This window comes from Castor canadensis, chromosome 3, assembly GCF_047511655.1.
Source record: "Castor canadensis chromosome 3, mCasCan1.hap1v2, whole genome shotgun sequence".
Taxonomy (NCBI): Eukaryota; Metazoa; Chordata; class Mammalia; order Rodentia; family Castoridae; genus Castor; species Castor canadensis.
The window spans coordinates 18,631,899-18,654,431 of NC_133388.1; the positions used below are offsets into that span (position 1 = coordinate 18,631,899).

Here is a 22,533-nt window from a genome sequence, read left to right on the forward strand (position 1 = left end):
TTCTTATTTATAATTTCTCTAATTATATAGAATGAAAGAAACTTGCAACTAGAAAAGACTTGAAAAAGCTATCTGTCTCCTTTTTAAAATAAGGAAACTTGGTTCTAGAGAGGAAGAATAAAATGATGCAGAAGGGTAATAAAAGAATTTATACCTGGCATTTATACAACTCCTTGTTTGTAAACTACTTTCACGTGTAGCTCAGTTGTTAATATTGTAGATAATAATAACAGCTGTCATTTCCTAAATATCACATGCAGGGATGCCATGGATGTTTAATGCAACTCTGTGATCTCATCTAATGATCCCTATTTGATAAGTTAAAAGCTTGGAGAGATTAAATATTTTACCCAGGGTGGCACAGCTAGCTAGGAAGCAGTAAACCAAAGTGATCTGACCTCTGACCTTGCTCTCATAATCAGTTGATAAACCTTTCCCTTGATTTTTAATATTGCTGTAGATCATATTTGTAATTGTGACAGAATGGAGGCCAGTGTTCGTTCCCCTAAGGAACTTAGCAAGTTGAAGTCAGGCGGTGGGGTCAATACATATATGGCAAATCACTAGATTCTATCTAGGTTTTAGTAGCTGACTGCAGATTTGATTCTGGATTACCTAGCATCCAGAGCAAGTAGAGAAACACAAGTAAATACAGTGGTCATCATCCATACAATAAAAGCTCTTTCTGCAGGCTTTTACAGGCCATCCTCCCTGGCCTGTGATAGTCCTTCCATGATCTCACAGAGGAGACATATTGATGAGTGGGTGTCAGGGTCCGCAGGTGGTTCAGTACATATAATAGTTCCGTAAGGCTGTTCCTTAAACTTTGTTCAGTGTAAACTCGTGTTTAATACCAAAACATGTCAGAACAATTCTTGTAGGTCAGGGACCATGTTCTGAGCGTAGCATGGTGACGCATGCCTGTAATCCCAGCACTTGGGAGGCTGAATTAGAAGGACCATGACTTTGAAGCCAGTCTGGTCTACACAGTGAGATCCTGTCTCAAAAAAATGAACAACAACAAAAAGGGATAATAAAGAGTAACAGGGTGAATAATGAAAGTACATTAGGTACATGTATGGAAACATCACAATGAAACCCCTTTGTACAACTAATACTAATGGGAAAAGAAAAGAAAAATACCATGTGATTCAAGTACACAGATCTCAGGTAGTCTGGCTCCATGGTGGAATAAGTTGAAGGGCACTTTGTTTGAATAACAACAGCTAAGATTTCCCAGAAATCTTTAACACTGCAGATGAGAACTAAGTAAGCCTGGTCCCACTGAGTGTTCACACTGTCTCCCAGACATTAGCCCAGTTCCACACTTATGCCTATGGGAAAACCAGGACAAAGCATCCCAGGCTTTTGCTCTACTGGCAGCTTACATTGATTGTTTTCTGTTTTCTTATATTATTGCCCTTTTAAAATAACATTTAACTTTCATACTTACAAAAGAAAATACTTTCCAGGAACTTACTTTTAACCTTCAACTTTGAATGATGGAAAAATCAAAGAGATTGATTCATCATCATGATAATTATGGGCTGTCTGACTCAGTCATGCTATCCAGTGTAAGTTCAATTGAAAAATAATTTGTGGATGATTAGGTTAATGGTCAGTTGGCTTGTACGCTTTTATCTGCTACTACCTCATCTGATGTGTTGGATGACTATTGAATATATTATTTCCTAACTTTGAGTTTCCATTTTCTAGTCTTTTGAGTCCGATAGTTGTGTGTGTCTTAGTTTTTTGTTTGTGTGTTCCTACCTTTAGGGCCAAGGCCAAGGTATAGCAGAAGTGAAGGCTTTCTGATTTCAATTAGTCTCTTAGTTCTTCTCTATAATCACAAAACTACATACAAATTAAGGTTATTATAATATTTTTGGAGATAGTAGGGTTTGAATTCAGGGCCTCTTGCTAGTGCCCTACCACTTAAGCCATACCCCCAGCTCTTTTTTCTTTCCTTTTCTTTGGCTGGACTGAGATTTGAACTCAGGACTTTGTTTTTACAAAGCAGGTGCTGTACCACTTGAGCCATGCCTCCAGTACATTTTGCTCTGGTTATTTTGGAGATGGGATCTCACAAACTATTTGCTCGGGCTGGCCTTGAATCAAGATCCTCCCAATCTCAGCCTCCCAAGAAGCTAGGATTACAGGCGTGAGCCACTGGCACCTGGCTGCAGCTCTTTATCTTTAATTATTTTTCACATAGGGTCTGACATTTTTGCCTACCTGGTCACTAATCATATGATCCTCCTACCTAAGCCTTCTGAGTAACTGGGATTACAGGCATGAACCACCACACCATACTTTTTTTTTTTAATAGAATCTCACAACATTTTTGCCCAGGCTGGCCTCGAACTATAATCCCGTATCCACTAGCTGGCATTATATGTGCAAGTCACTGGGCCTTGATAGATTACCGTATGTTAAATTTATAATCATAGGACCAATTTGTGGTCTCGCCCAGAAATAGTTACCAGTAAATTTGTTTATTTAATTGTCCATTTAGTGAATTGTGGATGTATTTCATGGGACAGGAGGAATTAGAAGACACAGACACACTGACCTCAGAATGATTTTTTAATAACATGTCATGTGATGGGAAAGTGAAAGAAGTATTGTTACTTCTTTTATGGCTAGGTATTTTATATGAACACTCTAGGCAAGAAAACCTCTTACGAGGTCAGAGAAGGGTGGTACTGCCTTCCTGGATAGCTAGGGACCTAGAGCCAGTCATTAAAGATGGCAGGATCTGGGAAAAGGACAAAGCCAAGAAGAGAACATGGTGCGTGAGTGCAGAGAGATGCTGGCTGCACTCCTGTAGCTCCTGTGAGCCCCCCCCCCCCCCCCCCCCCTCTCTCTCTCTCTCTCTCTCTCTCTCTCTCTCTCTCTCTCTCTCTCTCTCTCTCTCTTTCTCTCTGCCAGGCAGAACTAAGCATGGATTCAGACAGCGCCACACACTCCGTGCCCACACAAGTGCTAGATGTTGTGGAGGCTTTCCTGTGGCATTTATGTTCACAATCCACAGCTGGCCATGGGGTTTCTCTCTAGACCCTTTTCCCCCATGGTGTCCACCCTTGGTGACTTCAGTCTTTCCTCCCAGCTCTCTGTCCCTCCCCTTATGATCCTCCACACACACTGTCCTCCCTGCTCAGGTTTGCATACGCAAATCTGTCAGCTCTCATGTGGTTAATAAGGCATCTTCCCATAAACAGAATTCCCTCTTGGAGCAGTAGTGCCCCTGCACAGTAAAGAGAATCCCACATGACTCTAAATGAATTGTGCTTAGCCTGGTACACTAATCTCATGGGAGCTGAGCATTGGGAAGGTTAGGGACCAGTTTGCCAAGAAGGAGGCATGAGGATTTAAATCCCAGAATATTAGGGCTTTGTGCCATTAACACTGAAGAACCTTGCAAGCTTCATGAGCAGGAGAGGTATGTAATAAAAAAGGTAATGATTCCCATCCATGTGTGATAGAAATGAGGTTTTATTGGTTCAGATTTCTCTATTCTGCTGCAACCAGCTTTTACTCATTTCCCTCCCAATGATATAGTAAAACTTGATTTCTTCCATTAAAGTAGAGTCTTTTCTCTTTATTCCCCTACTCTTCTGTAGGCAGCTGGAAGAAAATATTAGTCCTCTGAATTTACTTATCCATCTCACAGTGACAACCCATCACTGTTGATGTCGCTTTTGCCTTCTGTCCCCACAGTCATTTTATGCAATCACATTATGTCCTTTCCTTCCCCCATCATGGCCTCTAAAAGTCATCATCTGAATTTTATTTCACAAACTGGAGAAGGTGTGTATTATACTTTTTAAAAAGCCACTTGATCCTTTAAAGCCTTTAGTTTGAGGCGTTTTCAGTCCGGGGGCAAATTAATATATGGCACAGTGAACACAAACCCTCCCTCTTCTACTAAGTCTAGGACTGGGCCTACAGTCCAAATAACCAGGCGTTTTTATTGTTTTCTCCTTCGCTCTCCCCAGGTTTATTGCAGTTTCTAATTTGAGCTCACTGTGATAGCCAGACACTAGACTACTTCACGTTCAAGAGGATTTCTCTGTGTGCACTGACCCTGCAGCTTAGAACTGTGAACCACAAAAAAATACACATAATGGAACTTTCAAGGAAGAAGTTTATATTGTTTCATTGGACTTTTTGAATATATCCACCCCTGTGGTGAAAGATGATTACTGTCCTAGGAGACAGCTTAAAAGCAAAAAAAAAAAAAAAAAGTAGAAAAAAAAATAACATGTCTAGCCTGCCTTTCTATGTGGCATATCTATATCACACGTATTAAGTAGTTTGGAAAGTAAAAATAAATACATTTTTTCATTATAGAAACTGAAAAGAGTCCATTTCCCCAAGAACAGTTTATAAAATCAGAGGAGATATTTTCCAATTGCATGGCAAATGCACAGCCTTGCAGAGTCAGGAAGGATTTGTAAAGAGTATCAGTTATTGTCATACTTTGGATCGTAAATGTCCTCCAAAGGCCATGTGTTGAGGCTTGGTCCCCAGCCTGTGGTGTTACTAGGAGGTGGTGGAACCTTTAGAAGGTGGGGCCCTGTGGAAGGAGCTAGGTTATTTGGGGTGTGCCCTTGAAAGGGCTTTCGGGACCCCAGTCTCTTCCTCCTCCTTTTTCACTTCTCTGCTACCATGGTGTGAGCAGTTTCTTCCACCACATGCTCCAGCCATGATGTACCATGCTGCCACAGGCCTAAGGCAACAGGACCAAGTAACTATGAATTGAAATCTCTGCAACTGGGAGCCAAAAGACATATTTTTCTCTTTTAAGTTGTTTATCTCAGGTATTTGTCACAGTCCTAATGGTCTGTAAGCTGTGATCTTCAGTCCTGGGTCCTGTGGTGACACTTTGAGGGATGCTGCTAAATAGGGAAGTGTGGGGAGTACATCTCCCTTTAAACCAAATAGCTCTGCCTTTGTCTCCTCTGTGCCTTGGACTATTGTGTTTTATAAAGAAGGACCTTTCCTAACTGGAAAAAACCAAACTGAAAACCACAGATGGAGTCTTAAATACACAGGCAATTTCTAAACACTTTTTGTAGACATATTGAGAAATTATCTGTGTGCCATATTGATCTGTATGGTTCCTGACGTCATTGTGATCCTAATTTGTACCTCCAGTAAAGTGTGTTTAGGTAACTTATTAGTGGAACACAGTACATAGAGAATTCAACATTGCATTTGAAATAACAATTTTCTGAACATATTTTTGCACTGCAGGGAGGACACAGATAATGCATTTCTCATTGTGTATGAAATCTGATGTCAATAGAATTATTTAAAGTCTGTGAAGTGGTAATTTCAGGTTTGAATGTTGTGACAGCAGGTGGAGCTAGTAGTAAGAATTCCATTTTTAGGCCTTTAAAAAGCAGCAAGATGTATAAAAACTTACGCCAATGTGTTTATATTACAAAGCTCTGGGAGTAGTGAATTATTAGTTTTGGAAAGTGATCATATTATTATAACAGGAGAGCTGTGCTAAGTGAAAACTTCTCTATCTTTTTAGAAAAGGGGCTTGCCAATAGCAATAAAAACAGCATGGTACTGGCATAAAAACAGACATGAAGACCAGTGGAACAGAATAGAGGACCCAGATATGAACGCACACAACTATAGCCAACTTGTCTTTGACAAAGGCGCTAAAAAACTGCTGGGAAAACTGGTTAGCAGTCTGCAAAAAACTGAAACTAGATACATGTTTATCACCCTATACCAGTATTAACTCAAAATGGATCAAGGATCTTAATATCAGACTCCAAACTCTAAAGTTGGTACAGGAAAGAATAGGAAATACTTTGGAACTAATAGGTATAGGCAAAGACTTTCTCAATGGAATAAATGGGAGTTCATAAAACTAAAAAACTTCTGCTCAACAAAAGAAATGGTCTCTAAACTGAAGAGACCACCTACAGAGTGGGAGAAAATATTTTCCATCTACACATCAGACAAAGGACTGATAACCAGAATATATAGGGAACTCAAAAAACTAAATTCTCCCAAAACTAATGAACCATTAAAGAAATGGGCACGTGAACTCAACAGAACTTTCTCAAAAGAAGAAATTCAAATGGCCAAAACACACATGAAAAAATGCTCGCCATCCCTAACAATAAAGGAAATGCAAATTAGAACCACACTAAGATTCCACCTCACCCTTGTTAGAATAGCCATCATTAGCAACAAACACCACTAACAACAGGTGTTGGCGAGGATGTGGGGGAAAAAGGAACCCTTTTATGCTGCTGGTGGGAATGTAAACTAGTACAACAACTCTGGAAAAAAATTTGGAGGCTTCTTAAAAATCTAAACATTGATCTACCATTTGATCCAGCAATACCACTCTTGGTGATATACCCAAAAGACTGTGACACAGGTTACTCCAGAGGCACCTGCACACCCATATTTATTGCAGCACTATTCACAATAGCCAAGTTATGGAAACAGCCAAGATGCCCCACTACTGACGAATGGATTAAGAAAATGTGGAATCTATACACAATGGAATTTTATGCAGCCATGAAGAAGAATGAAATGTTATCATTCGCAGGTAAATGGATGAAACTGGAGAACATAATTCTGAGTGAGGTTAGCCTGGCCCAAAAGACCAAAAATCCTATGTTCTCCCTCATATGCAGACATTAGATCAAGGGCAAACACAACAAGGGGATTGGACTTTGATCACATGGTAAAGCGAGAGCACACAAGGGAGGTATGAGGATAGGTAAGACACCCAAAAAGCTAGATAGCATTTGTTACCCTCAACACAGAGAAACTAAAGCAGATACTGTCAAGCAACTGAGGCCAGTAGGAGAAGGGGACCAGGAACTAGAGAAAAGGTTAGGTTCGAGAAGAATTGACTTAGAAGGTAACACACATGCGCAGGAAAGCAATGCAAGTCAACTCCCTGTGTAGCTATCCTTATCTCAACTAGCAAAACCCCTTGGTCCTTCCTATTACTGCTTATACTCTCTCTTCAACAAAATTAGAGATAAGGGCAAAATAGTTTCTGCCTGGTAGGGAGGGGGTAAGGGGGGAGAGGGAGGGAGTGGGGGGGAAAGGAGGGTTCGGGGCGGGGGGAGGGAAGGGGGAGAAATGACCCAATCATTGTATGCCTATATAAATAATAGAACAAAATTAATATATATATAAAAAAAAAGTGGGGCTTACACTTCTATGTGTATCACCCTGCAAGACAACATGAGGGCATTCTAGAGAGGATGTGTTTCCACAGTTTAATACTTAATCAATGCCTTTGACCGCTAAAGTACTGACTCTAAAATAAAAGGTATATGACTCAGGGGGAAATGGTGTGTGAGAACTTGATTACACATACGGAGTTATTTGTGTTATTAGATTGTTTCTCTTTTTAACTGGTAATAAACGTACAATTTAAATCTACATACATTTTCACCTAGTAAAAACTAAAGATCATTTGCTTTTTATCCTTCAAGAGTGTGAAATAAAGACCTAAATACTTTATAGCTCCAAATACAGATGTGTCACCTGAATATGTAATTTTTTATTTTTATTAGCATATATTGTACAAAATTACAGGTTTCATCATGGTGTGTTCACAGATGTATATTATATACTTTTATCATATTCATCTCCTCTACTACTCTCTCGCACCCACCCTCCACTGGTTCCCTTCCTCTTCTGAAGTAGTTTCCCTTCTGCTTTTTAAAAGATAGCACCACTCATAAGCTTTTTTTCTTGTGAATCACACACTGACTCATAGAACTGTGCTCACCTCCCTTCATTTCTCTTAAGTCAGATGCAGTGATAAGTAATGAGTAAATATTATGCATGCATTTTCTTTCTCTCTGAGTTTTGTTTATTTTGTTCTAGGTTATTATGTATTAAGAAATAGGAGTTTCTAGCTAAGTGTGGTGGCTCACACCTATAATCCTAGCTACTTGGGAGGCAAAGATCAGGAGGATTGTGGTCAAAGGCTATCCTAGGCAAATGCTTGTGAAACCCCCATCTCAACCAATAAATGCTTGGCGTTACAGCATGCACCTGTCATCCTAGCTAGGCAGGAAGCATAAAGAGGAGGATCACAGTCCAGGTGGCCTGGGCATAAACATGAGACCCTATTTCAAAAATAATGAAAGGAAAAAGAACTGGAGGAATGGATCAAGTGGTAGAGCACCTGCCAAGCAAGATCAAACCCCAAGTTCAAACCCTAGTACTGCAAAATTAATTGACAAATTAAAATATAAGCGCTTCTAAAATGACAATTTAAAAAGTGACCTTTTTGGTATTACTTTTCAAGATTACTCTTTAAGCTATAAGATTATTTAAAACACACATTTTAGTACTTTTTTGCTGAAAACGAAAATGAACATCTTTCTGTTCCTTCTTACTTGTTCATTGCCTGTTACTTCCTCAGCAAACATGTAACAAATGTCCACTGCACGCTAGGCATCATACTAAATACCAGAGAGGAAAACTTGAACAATGCACACTGTTTTTCCTTAGCGTATCTAGGCTAGACATGTGGCCAGATGCCTGCCATAGGTCCTGATTGATTCTGTGATTGCACTATGAACACTGGGCTGTTGGTCACAGCAAGGGGACTCAGCAGAGAGAAGTCAGGGACACCTTAAAAGTGGAGATAACACTTGAGTTGCATCTGGAAGGAGAGGTAAAAATTCACTAACAGAAATAAAGGAGGGCATTCAAACCCCAGTGCCAACCCCCCCAAAAAAAAAACTGGAGTGTGTGGCTCAAGTGGTATAAAGTGCCTACCTAGCAAGCACAAAGCCCTGAGTTCAAACCCCAGTACTACCAGCAATAAAGGAGAGGTGCTCTCCAGACAGTGTGTTTACACACACAGAGGTAGTAGGTGCCAAGAACCTGTGGTTTGGGGAATGCACCAGGAAGTTTGCTAGGGAGGCTGGAGAGGGATGCTGGCATAAGACTGTGATGGGTCTCGGAATGCACCATTCTAGTGAAGAAATTATTCAAGAATTTCATCAACTCTAGAATCTGTTTATTAGCTTTCAGAGTTCATGAAACTGAAGTTATGGATATGATCTTAGGGGAACACGCATGGCTAGACTTCAATTTTAACCTCAGCTAGCATTTTAAAATGTGTACTCTAGTCACAGGTGATTAGATGGGAATGGAGTTGCATCAGTCTCCACCCTTAGCAACCACAGGAAAAAATGCTACATGTGCTAATTCAATACAATACAATCAGCCCTCTGTATTCACGGGTGCTGGGCCTCAACCAAGTGCAAATGGAAGATATTTGGGAAAAAATATCTATATTGAGCATGTGCAGACTTTTCTGTCATTATTCCCTAAATACTACAGTATAACAAGTATTTGCGTAGCACTTGTATTGGGTATTGTACGTCACACAAATGTGATTTGAAGTACGTGGGAGGATACGTGTAGGTTATACATGTACTGCACCGCTTCATACAAGGCTATTGGGTGTCCTTGACTTTTGGCGTCCCCCGGGGGAATCCTGGAGTCCCCCATACATAGTAAGGGAAGGCTGCATTTATTGAGTACCTGCCAGGTGCTCTACTAGGTGCTGGGAGACAGGCCTTGCTGCCTAGTGGAAAGCCAGCCACCTTCCTGAAAGTTCTTCTCTTCATTTTCTCCCACATGCATCAAACACTTAACACATCCAGATCACTCGGATTCTTCTCTTCCCCCAGTCTTTCTCATCTTTTTGATACCTGAGACTCAATCCAGAGTCTACAGGTCATGCTGCCACATCTTCATCAAGTTGTGTCATTTCTATCCTAAAACATACCTGGACACCTTTCACTCCTGCACTCCTCTCAGCCCCCTACCAGCACCCAAGCTATCACATCTCTTGCCAGTAGACTCCTAACTAGCCTCATTTTACAGTTTTGCTTCCCCCAATCCTTTTAACAAGAAATAACCTGAGAGATCTTTTAAAAATCAAAATTACACCAAGCACCAGTGGCTCATTCCTGCATTCCTAGCTACTCAGGAGGCAGAGATCAGGAGGATTGTGGTTTGAAGCTAGCCCAGGCAAACAGTTCATGAGACCTTATCAAAAAATCCCAACAGAGAAAGGGCTGGCGGAGTGGCTCAAATGTTAGAGTTCCTCCCTAGCAAGCCCTGCGTTCAAATCCTAGTACCAAAAAAAAAAAATGCCCAATCATATCACTTCTCAATTCAAACCTCTTATTGACTTCCTGTTGCAGATTAAGTAAATCCCCAATTTTTTTCACAAGGGCCTGTGAGTTCTGGCCCTGCCTCCCATACAAACCTTGCCTCTCTCTCACTCTGGGTCTTGCTCTTGCTCTTTCTGGCTCACTTGATCACTTGCTCAGTGTTACTGTGGATTGAACTGAGGGCCTCCATTAACCTGCTTAACTGGCAGGCACTCCACCACTTGAGCCTTGCCCCCAGCCCTTTTTGTTTTAGGTGTTTTTTACATAGGGTCTTGCATTATTCCCAGGCTGGCCTATTCTGCAGTCCTCCTACTTAGGCTTCCCTTGGAACTGGGATGACAGGCTTATACCACCACAGCAAGCTTTTATTAGTCAAGATGAAGTCTTGTGAACTTTTTGGCTCCCAGGTAGCCTGGCTTCTCTGTCTTGCTCATTGTGTTCCAGCCATGAGGCCTCTTTTTGTTTTCACACTTTTTCACCCTGTGGCCTTGGCACATGCTGCTTTCACTGGACTGCTCTTCTTCCCATCCTTAGCCAGTTACTGTTAAATGGTTTAGATCTTAGCTTAAATATCTTCTTCCCTACCAGGCGCTCCTTCACCAGTCTATGCTACAAGAGATTCCAGGTCCCTCTTCCACAACCTTTCATTCCTCCTTCATCACACATGCTACAGTTATGCATCTGTGTGTGTGTGTGTGTGTCTGTGTCTGCAGTTGAGCCTGCACAATGACTGTCTCTCACCAAGCTAATATTTCCTTTGGAACTGGAGTCATGTCTGTTCTCCTTCACTATGTCCAGAGTTTAATACAATGCACATAATAATAGGTCTTAAAAAGTTATAAAGGAATCATTGAAAACATAAATCTAGATTGATTTTTTTAGCTTATAAATCTTTAACCTCAAATAAGGAGAACATGGAAAGTTTAAGAAAATTACATATCATTTCTAAGCTATTAGAACTATTTTAGGAAAGTTATAAGGCTCAGTATCAGTTATGTCACCCAACAGAAAAGGTTACATGTGGTTATTACATGATTTGGTGCTATTTTTAAAACAGTGATAACTTTTTTAATGGACATACAGCATTATAAAAATGAACTGGTCTTTTTATATGTTTAAGGCTCAGTTCACTAAAATGTTTAAATTCTTGGCTCTGCTCCTTAAACCTACTACAAAGATCACATTAGAATTCATTTTAATAGACATTGTAAGCACAGTCCCCAATCTCATATCATCACGCTGGGCTCTTTTATTATAAGAGTCACAGGAAGCTGAGCCTGAGGCTGCTGAGCACGTTGTGGGGTGTAGCCAGGGCTGGGGATGGTGCCAGCTCTATTGTTTATGTGATAGTCTCTCCACCTTTATCTGCACTGTGCAATTGGTATTGACTTTTGAGAAACTACTTCTCTGACCCCATCTCCCAGTTGGAAAAAAACCTGCTGAAATGACATCTGGCTAGGAAAAAAGGGATCAAAGAAGCATAAAGAAAGAAAAATTTTGAGACCTTGTTTAATACGTAGCTGTGTGCCTATCCTTTAGCTCTGTTAGAGGGAGAGTTGGAAAGTTTTTCAAGGTCACTATCCCTTTATTCCTTGAAAAAGCTCAGTGAACCTAAGGGCGTCTATGGTTTTCACTGTTGATTGCTAGGGTTAGATTTACTTAGCATGTAGTAAAGCATCTTTTTTTTTTAAACTTTATTCAGGAGTATATACCATTCATGAAACAGATAAAACTGGGTTATTTGTGTTATTTATCACTGTTCATGTCTTTTTTGTTTTTTCAAGCTAGTCATCTTTGGTGAATTGTTTTTTCCCAACTTCTAGGTATATTACTTGAGGAGTTTTTAAATATTGTTAGGAAAAAGAAGGAAGCTCAAGTGTATCGGAATGAGATAAGACACATCTTCACGGCTTTTGATGTGCACTGTAAGTGTCTTTAAAGTGTTTAAAGTGTTTTGATATAAAATTGCTACTGAGGGGTTGGGAATGGAGGTACATACTCAGTTAATCAAATATACAGTATACTTGGAAGATTATTTTGCTGAATTCTTCAGCTATTACCTTAGGTGTTAGTGGGAATGTTTTTCTCCATTGTGATCTGAATTTCTTGGCTTATACCATGGATGAAATAATATTTACAGTAGTACAGAGTACTTTTTTATTGTACCTATATTGTAATGGTGACAGCAGAGGACCAACCATGTGTGGCTGTGGAAGTGTGGGAGACTGCACCCTCCTCCTGCAGCTCCTGCTTTGACCCATGCATGACTGGAGGGGTTGCTTCCCACACTGGGTGTGGCTGAGAGGGGTGACTGCAGACCCCACACTCCACCCAGGATAAAAGGATTCAAGGACTCCAAATTCAGTATGTTGGCTGCTGTGGTGATTTCCCCCTAGATATTAATATAAGTCTAATACTAAGCAAGAAAAGAAAAATGAATCTTGAAGATTAAAATGCTGGGGCAATTCACAGACTCAAAGCCTAATGCCATTATGACATCACATGTCTGTATAGTCCTTTCCCTAGGACTTAGAGAATCAGCACAATGGCAGGGCTGTATGTGACCTTGGAGTGCCTATGCACTGAAGGGGAAATACCACTAAATTCTTATATTCTTCTAGTGAGAGCATGTCAGATCAACTTCTGTATAAGATCAACTGTAAATTAATGCTTTTCTCCTAATAAAAATAAAATAAATATTCTGGCTGAAGAATAGTCTATAGGGTTTATAGAAATAAGTGAATATATTTTGCTTTTATAGATCGTGGATTCTTGACTTTGGAGGATTTCAAAAAAGCATTTAAACGGGTGGCTCCCAAATTACCAGAAAGGACTGTGCTCGAGGCATTCAGGTAAAGTTCTAAGATCTGTATGTTCATCCACCCTTTGACTTTCTGTCTATTTTTGCAAGTTTTCAGTTTTATGGAGAACTCTTAATTGTGTTGGTTTTTTGCTTTTGGACATTTCCATCTCATAGCCCAGTTTCATGATGCAGGAGAGAAATCTGCAGTTTGCTATGAGTATAGCCACACCTTTGACTAGGGCTCTTAAGGAGAGGAGCAGGCAGAAAGCAAGAACTTTGTGTATTTACATATGAACCAAAAAAAAAAAAAAGAACTTTTATTAATATCCAGCACAGACACTAGTATTCTCCCGTGTATGTTTGTCAAACACAGGTTATACGTGTTTCTTGAGTTGTGTGGTGAGAAAAGGTGAAAGTGCCTAATGGGAGTCCCCCCTTCATTTGCAAACTGTTGGCACAGGCTGCAGTTCACATGTACCTGATGAAGTGGATGTACAGATTATATTATGTAGGTTTTTTGGGCAGTACTGGGATTTGAACTCAGGGCTTCACACTTGCAAGGCAAATGCTCTACCACTTCAGCCGTGCTTCCAGCCCCTATTATGTAGTTCTTAAGAACTAACCCTGGGCTGGCAGAGTGGTAGAGCGCCTGCCTAGCAAGCATGAGGCCCTGAGTTCAAACCCCAGTACCACCACAAAAAAAAAAAAAAACTTAAGAATTAATCCTGACACAATGGGCAAGTGGCCAAGGAAAGTTTCTGTTACGAGCCTGCAGATTGGAGGTAATATTAACAGTATAGGTGCACATGAACATGAGGAAATGGCAGGGCTGTCTCTTCTCTGACATTTAGCATGAGCTAGTCATCAAACATTACCAGCTTTGTTAGTTAGGGTTCAATATACAAGTGAGCCAGAAAGCGTCAAATACTAAAAGCTCAAAGAAGACATAGGTGTATTTCTCTGTAAAGATAGGCAGCCTAGGGCTGAATGATGACAGCATAGTTCTACAACACCGGGGTTCCCGCTTGCTTGTTACTACGGCTGCTTTAACACCTTGCTTCTCCTTCTTGCTTCAAGATGGTTGCTTAAGTTATAGCCATCAAATCTGAATTCTTTTTTTTTTTTTTTGATGGTACTGGGGTTTGAACTCAAAGCCTCATGCTTGCTAGGCAGATGTTCTACCACTTGAACCACATCCTCAGTCCTTTTTTTGCTTTAGTTATTTTTTAGGTAAGGCTTTGTGTCTTTGCCTGGGGCCAGCTTCAGACCTTAAAACTTTCTACCTATGGATTCCTGCATAGCTGGGATCACAGGTGTATGCCACCACTCCTGCTTACTGATTAAGAATGGGATCTCACTAACTTTTTACCTGGGCTGGCCTTGAGCTGTGATCCTCTTGATCTCTGCCACCGGAGTAGCTGTGATTACAGGTGTAAGCAACCATATCCGGCTATTCCCCTTCTTTTAAGGTTATATATTATTCCTTTTAGTATCCCACTGATGAACACCTAGCTTCTGTGAGACAGGGTGGAGGGACTTAGAGCTGGGCAGGTACATCCCACTAGCAGAAGTTCTGAAACAGAGTAAATAGAATGGATACTGGGTGACACCAGGCAGATATTGTCATTGAGAGAAAATTAATTTAATGAAATCCGACCAGAAGCCAGTCCTGCACAGTAGAAATGATCAGACAGGTTATTTGAATAAGGATTTACATGCATTACCATTAACAGTGATATACATGAAATTCATTAGTTGCATCGCACACAAGCAGATGTTGAACAGGGTCCTGAAGAAGGGCAAACATGTTAACACCAGAAGCATACAAAGTGCTACAGGGCAGTATGGCCAAACCAAAGGATTTTAGGTATTCAAACATGCCTTGTTTAAATTCTGAGTTGTATTTTTAAATTATATGAGTCCCAGAGAAAAGATGAATAAAAGTACTAAATGAAGTTGTGAACTTAAACAGAAGAGGAAAATATTTCCTCTTTGTATAAATTGAGGTAGGCCAAAGAAATAAAGACATGTCACACACACACCTGTTTCAGTGGTGCAAATGGTTTTCAAGACTAAGAAAACAATCAGCTAGTGAGACTGTCAGCAATGCAAAATCTCATATTCCTAAGTCACTTTTGAGAAGCTGGAGTTCATTGCCCAGGCCCATGGTTACCTAGAAGAGTATCTTCTTACAGACACTCTGTAAGAAGGCAGCTAGGAAGAGGGAATTTGAGCTGAACTGCAGTCTTCTGTGATTTGAATGACTGAAAAAAATTCATCTTTATAATCTTGTATTCAGTCACTGCCAGGTTCTTCCCAAAGAAATTTCTAAAGATCAAGAGAAGTCTCTTTCAGAAGTATTCGCCCAATCACAATAAGACCAACCAAACAAATAAACAACAGAAAGAAATAATGAAAAGAGACTTGGACATCAGGCATCAATCATTGTACTTTCTAACTTGCTTGCTGCATTGACGCTATCATTCATTCATTCCAAGTGTTGCAAGAACTAAATGGGACACTGTTTTAAGGCTGGTGACTTGCCTGACTATTCTAGCAGTGTTTACTTTAGTGATTTGATCATGAGTAAAAGCAATGTGATTTTTAAATGTATACACAGTCAGGGTTCCTAACATTCACCCTGTGTTCTGCCATCACAGGCTTCTCTTGTTGTCATCTTAGTTCTCTGGTTAAATTCATTCAGAGCTCATTGCCAAGCCATGTGGCATAGTTTTTTTTCTGAGCTGAAGTTTACCCTCATCTAGGGATCATAAGAACTGTATTCCCTGTTGTCTTTCATATTCAAAAATGATGATCTGGGCAGTTGTTCTTGATTAAAATTATATAATGGATCCAATGCTTCAAGACATTCTTGGAATCACCTCCTTTTTCTGTGAAGTGCTGGTTTATGCTTTATGTTGGAAGTCCTTTAAAATTTCCTGTCAATTTCTACATTAATTACTTGTTTTGCTTACCATGCCTCTTGGTAAGTTTTCTGCAGTGTGTGATATTTGTGCTGTGTCCAATGTGGCTTTTTTTTTTTTCTGTTTTGGTTTCATTTTCCTTTTAGGTTTCTTTCTTGAGTTCTATCTGCTAATGTTTCATGTGCTTTTGTTATTTTGATATATTTTGTTACTTTATAGTAAGCCTTCCTTATATCTATGTTCAACTCTTGTTCTATAGTCATGATTGCTTTACTGAGGGAAAACAATAATTTTTGAGATGTTTCTTTTTAACAGATGATTGCTTGGGGCGTGCTAATTATAACCTTGTTCATGTAAATTAATGAAAGCAAGTTTTCTTCTGAAGGAGGAGTTGTGAGGAATAATTTACTTTCTTTAATCAAAGGATACTTCATGTAAAAAAAATCCCTAAACCAAAAAGTGGTACAAATATATTTTGTTCACTATTTGAATTTCAAACTTTGAGACTCCTTTCAGTGTTTGAAACTTACAACTTTGCTTTCATCTTAGAGTCGGTTGTCATGATTTGTGTATTTATATACTAATATACCTGAGGCTGTATCAAAGGTGGTGTTTCTTTATTGTTCAGAAGTTCTCAGTTAATTCTTTTCTTCCCACTAAAATGGCAGAAGTATAAGGGCTGTTAGGGCTGAATAGTACTGTTTTTAGCTGTGGAATCAAAGATTAAAACGAGAAGCATCTTACCTCTTTAACACTAATAGAACTTGTTGAAAACCTTGTAGTGCTTTTCCGTTTTTTGAACATTTGTTGAAAAAATCTTCAGTGACTAATGAGTACAGTTAAAACTCTTTAACCTGGATCTCCAACATCTCCTTTTCCAGCCTTGTCTTTCATTAGTCTCAAACCACTATGTTTCCTTTGGCATAGTAGTTATTATTCCTTTGATTATATCATGTGCATTCATAGTTCATTCTCTTTTCCTTGCCTGGCACAGATTTTCCCTCCTCCATCCCTATCCAAATTTGAGCTTTTTCAGTCCTCTTCAACAAGACTTTTTTTCTTCTAAATTGAGCAGTCGTCTCCTTTCTCTAAATTTTGATTTAAAATAATACTTTATTACTTTAATCAGTTACTTAATTTTACTTTCTCTAAATTTTGATTTAAAGTAATATTTTATTACTTTAATCAGTTACTTGATAAACAAAAATACAATGTTTATGGTTATCTCCATAAAACACCACTAGCTCTTTGAATTTATAGATTTACCTCCACTGTCTCTGGCAGGTCACCTTATACACTGTAGTTATTAAATAATTGTTGGTCTGTTGTCACTTAACTCTGAATACCTAGTGATAGTAAAATTGTCAAAGTTTTCATCATGGTTTAATTTATTTCTTATAAATTTGGAAAGAGAACTTTAAATTGCAATCAGGAACTTTAGAGCCATGTGTGGTTTCATTTTCTGTCCTCTCTGTCTACATTGGATTTTCATGAATTAATCTCTGACTGCCTCTCTCTGCTTTAGTCTGGGGATTTTCAGTTCATGGTTTAGCCTCAGCTGTCATCAGGGAGCTGCTTAATGTTCTTTTTTGACTTTGCCTGCCGCCAGCACCCTGTGTGTTTCTGGCTGGCGTTTTTCTCTGCATGGGTATGCTAACTTCTCCATGCCTAGAGGCCTTCTCCATCTTATTGTGAACACTGATATTTGTACATCCCCACCACCTGTCATCTGGCACAAAGCTCTGGGAAGCGTCTTCTGCTTCTCAGCCATGAAATGAAAAAGTGAATTGTGCAGGGGACCAGCGCCCTGCCCCTTCCTCACCCCCAGGATTCTGAGTGCACTGGCAGATGGACACAGACTAATGTGCTCTCCAGTCTGCATGAAGACAAAGTTGTGTCCTGATATTTTTGGAGTGAAAATCCCCTTCATGTTACACGGAGGAAGTTCAAAGTACACAGAACATTGACCTCTTCTTTTGGGGGGGTATTAAAAATTGGTTAAAAATAAGCATGTTGTTGAATAGTATATTGTCAATGTCAGAGTGTTAGTAGGGGTGGGGGTTTAGGAATGCAATTTTGAAAGGGAGTGATGGTATTCTCTTGGTGGAAAAATTGTATATGCCTCATACCGCAGTCATTAGAGAGGAGCTGGAATAAAATGAACTAACAGACACTTCCATTATGCTGAATGAAAGAGTCTTATGGAGCCAGTGGACCTGAAGGAGAGTGATTTAAGACAGCATTTATTTCTTCAAATCATTTACATCTCTTTTGAAATGTTGTTCCTCACTGTGCTCTTTAGCTTCCCATCATTCCTTTCTGCATGCAGTTTGTTACATACCATTTTCTTGGACAATCTCTAGTAAAGAGAAAGCTTCCAAGTCATTATGTAGGGAATCAAAATAAGTCTAAGTGTAGTCCCGTGACCACAGTTATTATAAAGAGTACCCACTTTGGAGAATGTGATTATTGGTCTGTAAGTATCTACATGTTTCTGTGTATGGGAAAATATAAAAAGACTTGAAATCGTATCTCATCCTTCGTGGTCATACATAGATAGCAGTTTCCAGCTATACCTGTTGTTTAAGTGTCCTGCGCAAAGAAGTGGGCTTCTTGAATTTCTAGTTTTCATTTCATGGATTTTTGTGTATTCTCTGCAGTGATAATACTTCAATTTTTATTTCAAACTTTTGTGATCAGAGATTCCCTTCCACAGTTATCACTTGCATGTGCTTACTGAGTGGAGCGAATGAATGTGTATAGACTTTTCATCTGACCTCAGAATGTTCTTTAGAGGGACTTCTAGAACTTTCATATGTACTATATTAAATAAAACTGTACTTTTAAAATTGAGCTGTAGGCTGGGGTGTGACTTACTAGCAAGTGCAAGGCCCTAAGTTCAAACCCTAGTTCCACAAAAACAAAAAAATTCAGCTGTAAAGTGATAAATGTTTGAGGTGATGGATGTACCAATTATCCTGATCATTACACATTGTATGTATAACTGTATTGAACTATCACAATGTACCCTGTGAATATGCATAATTTTCTTGTGTCACTTAGAAATGAAAAAAATACAAAATTCAGGTATATAAATAACTACATGCTAGTCACTTTAAGAAAATGCCAAATTTTCAGAAGACTCTTAATCCATCCTTGCCCCATGGAACAAAAACTATTTCCTAGCACCTGAAGGAGAGTCTTTTTACTGGTATGAAGTTTAGAACTGGTAACATAGGAAGGAAACCTTAGAAACTGAATCAGGAAACCAGTAGAGAAGAGTGATGGCTTCATTACATAGATTTCCCAACAGAATGCTATTTTGGTTTCTTTAGTTAAGCTAACTTAATTTGTATAATCTAGGATATATTATTTGAGAGAGGAAGGAATCATCTCACATTTGCAATGCTCAGATTGTATATTCCTTTTTTATGTTAAACCCACACATAGGCAAATTCTACTCATCCTTCAAGGCCTAGTGAGTAGGAGATTTTACATACATATATAATCTTGAAGGCTGACTCAACTCTACATTCTACCCATCCACCTCCCATCCCCCTCCAAAGGAAATTGTCTCTACTTTCTGCTTTAAAGTCCTAGTATGTTACAAATGTATTTCTTCATGCTTTTATACAGTTATTTGTACACATACACACACTCTTTCCAGTACTAGAATGTGCACTTAACATGAGGATTTATGTTTGCTTACTTTACTCTGCAGTGTGACACTGGTACCATAGAAGGGTATGGAGTCTAGTTAAGCCACTGGCTGGGAATGAGGAGACTCAAGTTCTAGTCCCAGCTCTGCCACTGACCTATCTTTGCACAAATCACAGAGCCTCTCTGGATGTGCTCTCATCTCCAAAGTGAAGGTGCTGCATTATGTGATCTGGCAGGCTTCTTCTAGTTCTGAAATTCAATGGTGGGGTTATTTATCATGGAGTGTCATGGCCGACTCCTTTATTTTCTCCATGTGCCACAGATATTATTCAGAAGCCACCACAGCATGAATACAGATGTGGTCTGTCAGTGTGACAAAGACTGTTCTCAAGAGGAAATTACTGGGCTTGACAGCCATCCAACCCTGGGCTTTGATTTTGAGATGTCACTGTAACAAGTGTTATGGCCACCGTATCTAATTCCTCATCTACATATATGGCTGAATACGCTGTTCCTGCTGTAAGAGCACCAGGTCTATTTTTCTTTTAATTCAACTGTCACATAAGAAACTGCCATCATGGTTTCTTTCTATGACCAAATGTAGCTAACCCGTTCAGTCATCCTTGATGTTATTAATAGCCACACATCATGAATGTATTCATGTCATTTTTCCTCTATAGAAAAAGGAATCAATTTCTTGTGTTTTTCCTTTGTGAGCTTCTGGGTGGAAATTTTAATAATATTGTATGTTCTATATATAAAATAAGAGAAATCTCTACTAAAAGAACTTTATATTTTTTGAGGTATTTAAATTAACATTGCTTTTAAATATCATGGGAAAATAGGCTCAGAATTAAGAACTACATCAAAGCTTTTGTCAAAACATCAGAACCAAAGATTTCCAGTACTACATTTTTCTCTATGGCAGAGCAACCTACGTGTTTGCTACCTTACGTCTTGCCATCTCGTCTACCTACCTTCTCCCCTTCTTCTCTATCAGGCTAGCTGGTATAGACACACTCTTACTGTGCAAATGGGGCTCCAGAGACCAGTGACTTCAGCATCAGGGACTTAGCACCAATGCCTAATCTCAGCCCCACTCCAAAGGTACCCAATCAAATGTGTTTAATACAATTCCTGGATGATTGACATGCACATAAAAGTTTTAAAATCACTAGTCTACCCTTCTAGTTAAATTTAGAATAATGAAAGTAAATTATCAGTAAATTTTAATATTACTTCCTGTACTCATTAGCTTCTTGTTAAATACCACAGTACATTTAGATTCCTTAGCCTGTCATACGGGGCTCTATAAACAGAAACTGGCAGGCCTTGTTTGCTTTTGCATATTCCCTAGCATTTCCCAGACCAAACATTCTACTTCGCTGATTCACTTGCCATATACACGTCCTGTTTCATTTCTCTACTGGCATTTTTGTTCATGCCAGGATCACTGTTCTTTCTCTTCCTCCTCTTACATCCCCATCCATATATTCAAATGTCATCCATTCCTCTCTGAACTAACCTTCCCTTATTGCTCCAGCCCACAAAACATCTTCCCTGTCTTAGAACTGCTGTAGCACTTGCCACATTAATGTAGTCAGTAACAGTAACCACAACAGCACTTACTGGTAACTGCCATTTCCTGAGGATTTATTATGTACTAGGCACTGTGCAGAACGAACCTGACAGAAAACCTCAGGGCTTAGGCTATGACTGTGCCCACTTTACAGGTGAGGAAAAAGCTTGGAAAGGTCAAAGGATTTGTTCAAAGTTGGTTAGGAATGGAGCCAAAATTCAGACCCAGGCAGGCTGACTTTGCGACTTGTGCTCTTAATCACTTTATATTCCTTTCTCACTTCTTTTCACAGTATGAATGTTCTCAGAGTGGGGCTGTCCATGCCTTTGTGGTCCCTACAATGCCTAGCACAAATACAAGGAAGCAAGGCACGTTCGCTTTGCTCAAAAATGTGTTCTTGATAAACTCGATTGCATAATTATGTAGCTTTTCCCTGTTCATGTGCATTGGTTTGGCCTAGATTGTTATCCTTGAAATTTCATTTGATAAACAAGAGGAGCTGTTTATGAAAATATACCAAAAGGAGGCTGATACAGCATTTTATCTTAAGAAACTGTAGCAGGCTTTGTAGTTCAGGTTGCTTTGGTAAGAATGCATGTGCTATGCATCTTGCCTAGGGAATTATATCACAATACCAAAATATTTGCCAAATAAATTCTAAAAGCAGTCTCTCCTTTCGGTGGCGGCGCGAGAGCAGGGTCCGAGCTGCGGCGGCGCGAGTCATGGCAGGAAAAGCATTTAGAAAGATTCTTCCGCTGTTTGACCGAGTATTGGTAGAAAGGAATGCAGCCGAAACGGTGACTAAAGGTGGCATTATGCTTCCAGAAAAATCTCAAGGAAAAGTGTTGCAAGCAACAGTAGTGGCCGTGGGATCAGGCTCCAAAGGAAAGGATGGAGAGATCCAACCTGTTAGTGTACAAGTTGGAGATAAAGTTCTTCTGCCAGAATATGGAGGCACCAAAGTAGTTCTAGATGACAAGGATTATTTCTTATTTAGAGATGATGACATTCTTGGAAAGTACGTAGACTGAAATAAATCACTGAGATGGCATCACATGAAGCTGCCCATTCCACTGAAGTCCTGAAATCTTTCATCATGTAAATAATTTACATGTGTCTCCCTTTTATAATAAACCAATGATACCTAAACTGATGATATCCATTGTCTCTTAAGTTTAGTTTAACTGTACCTGTATAAACATTTCCAAATAAAATATGTAAATGAAAAAAATAAATAAATAGATAAATTCTAAAAGCAAGCAATATTTAAAACTGATGGGGTTATGGGGTTTTAATACAATTTATCCAAGGTGGGGATGCTAAAGTAACTTTTTTCTTCTTTGTAAGACAGGATTATACTTTGAT

At 39.3% G+C, this 22,533-nt stretch overlaps 1 protein-coding gene and 1 pseudogene across 6 annotated transcripts in view; both read left to right on the forward strand.

The window, feature by feature from the left end:
- Positions 1-22,533, forward strand: part of Efcab11 (EF-hand calcium binding domain 11) — a 147,027-nt gene that overhangs the window by 9,892 nt on the left and 114,602 nt on the right. For 3 of the 6 annotated variants that reach the window (XM_074067346.1, XM_074067345.1, XM_074067343.1), the window contains 3 exons: positions 6,371-6,586; positions 12,026-12,127; positions 12,964-13,054. In XM_074067346.1, the coding sequence (XP_073923447.1) occupies positions 6,371-6,586; positions 12,026-12,127; positions 12,964-13,054 (409 nt within the window). Of the gene's footprint in view, positions 1-6,370; positions 6,587-12,025; positions 12,128-12,963; positions 13,055-15,304; positions 17,024-22,533 lie in introns of those variants that run through there. The other 3 variants (XM_074067347.1, XM_020158926.2, XM_074067344.1) reach the window with 2 other exon arrangements.
- On the forward strand, positions 21,800-22,322 carry LOC109683230 (10 kDa heat shock protein, mitochondrial pseudogene; annotated as a pseudogene).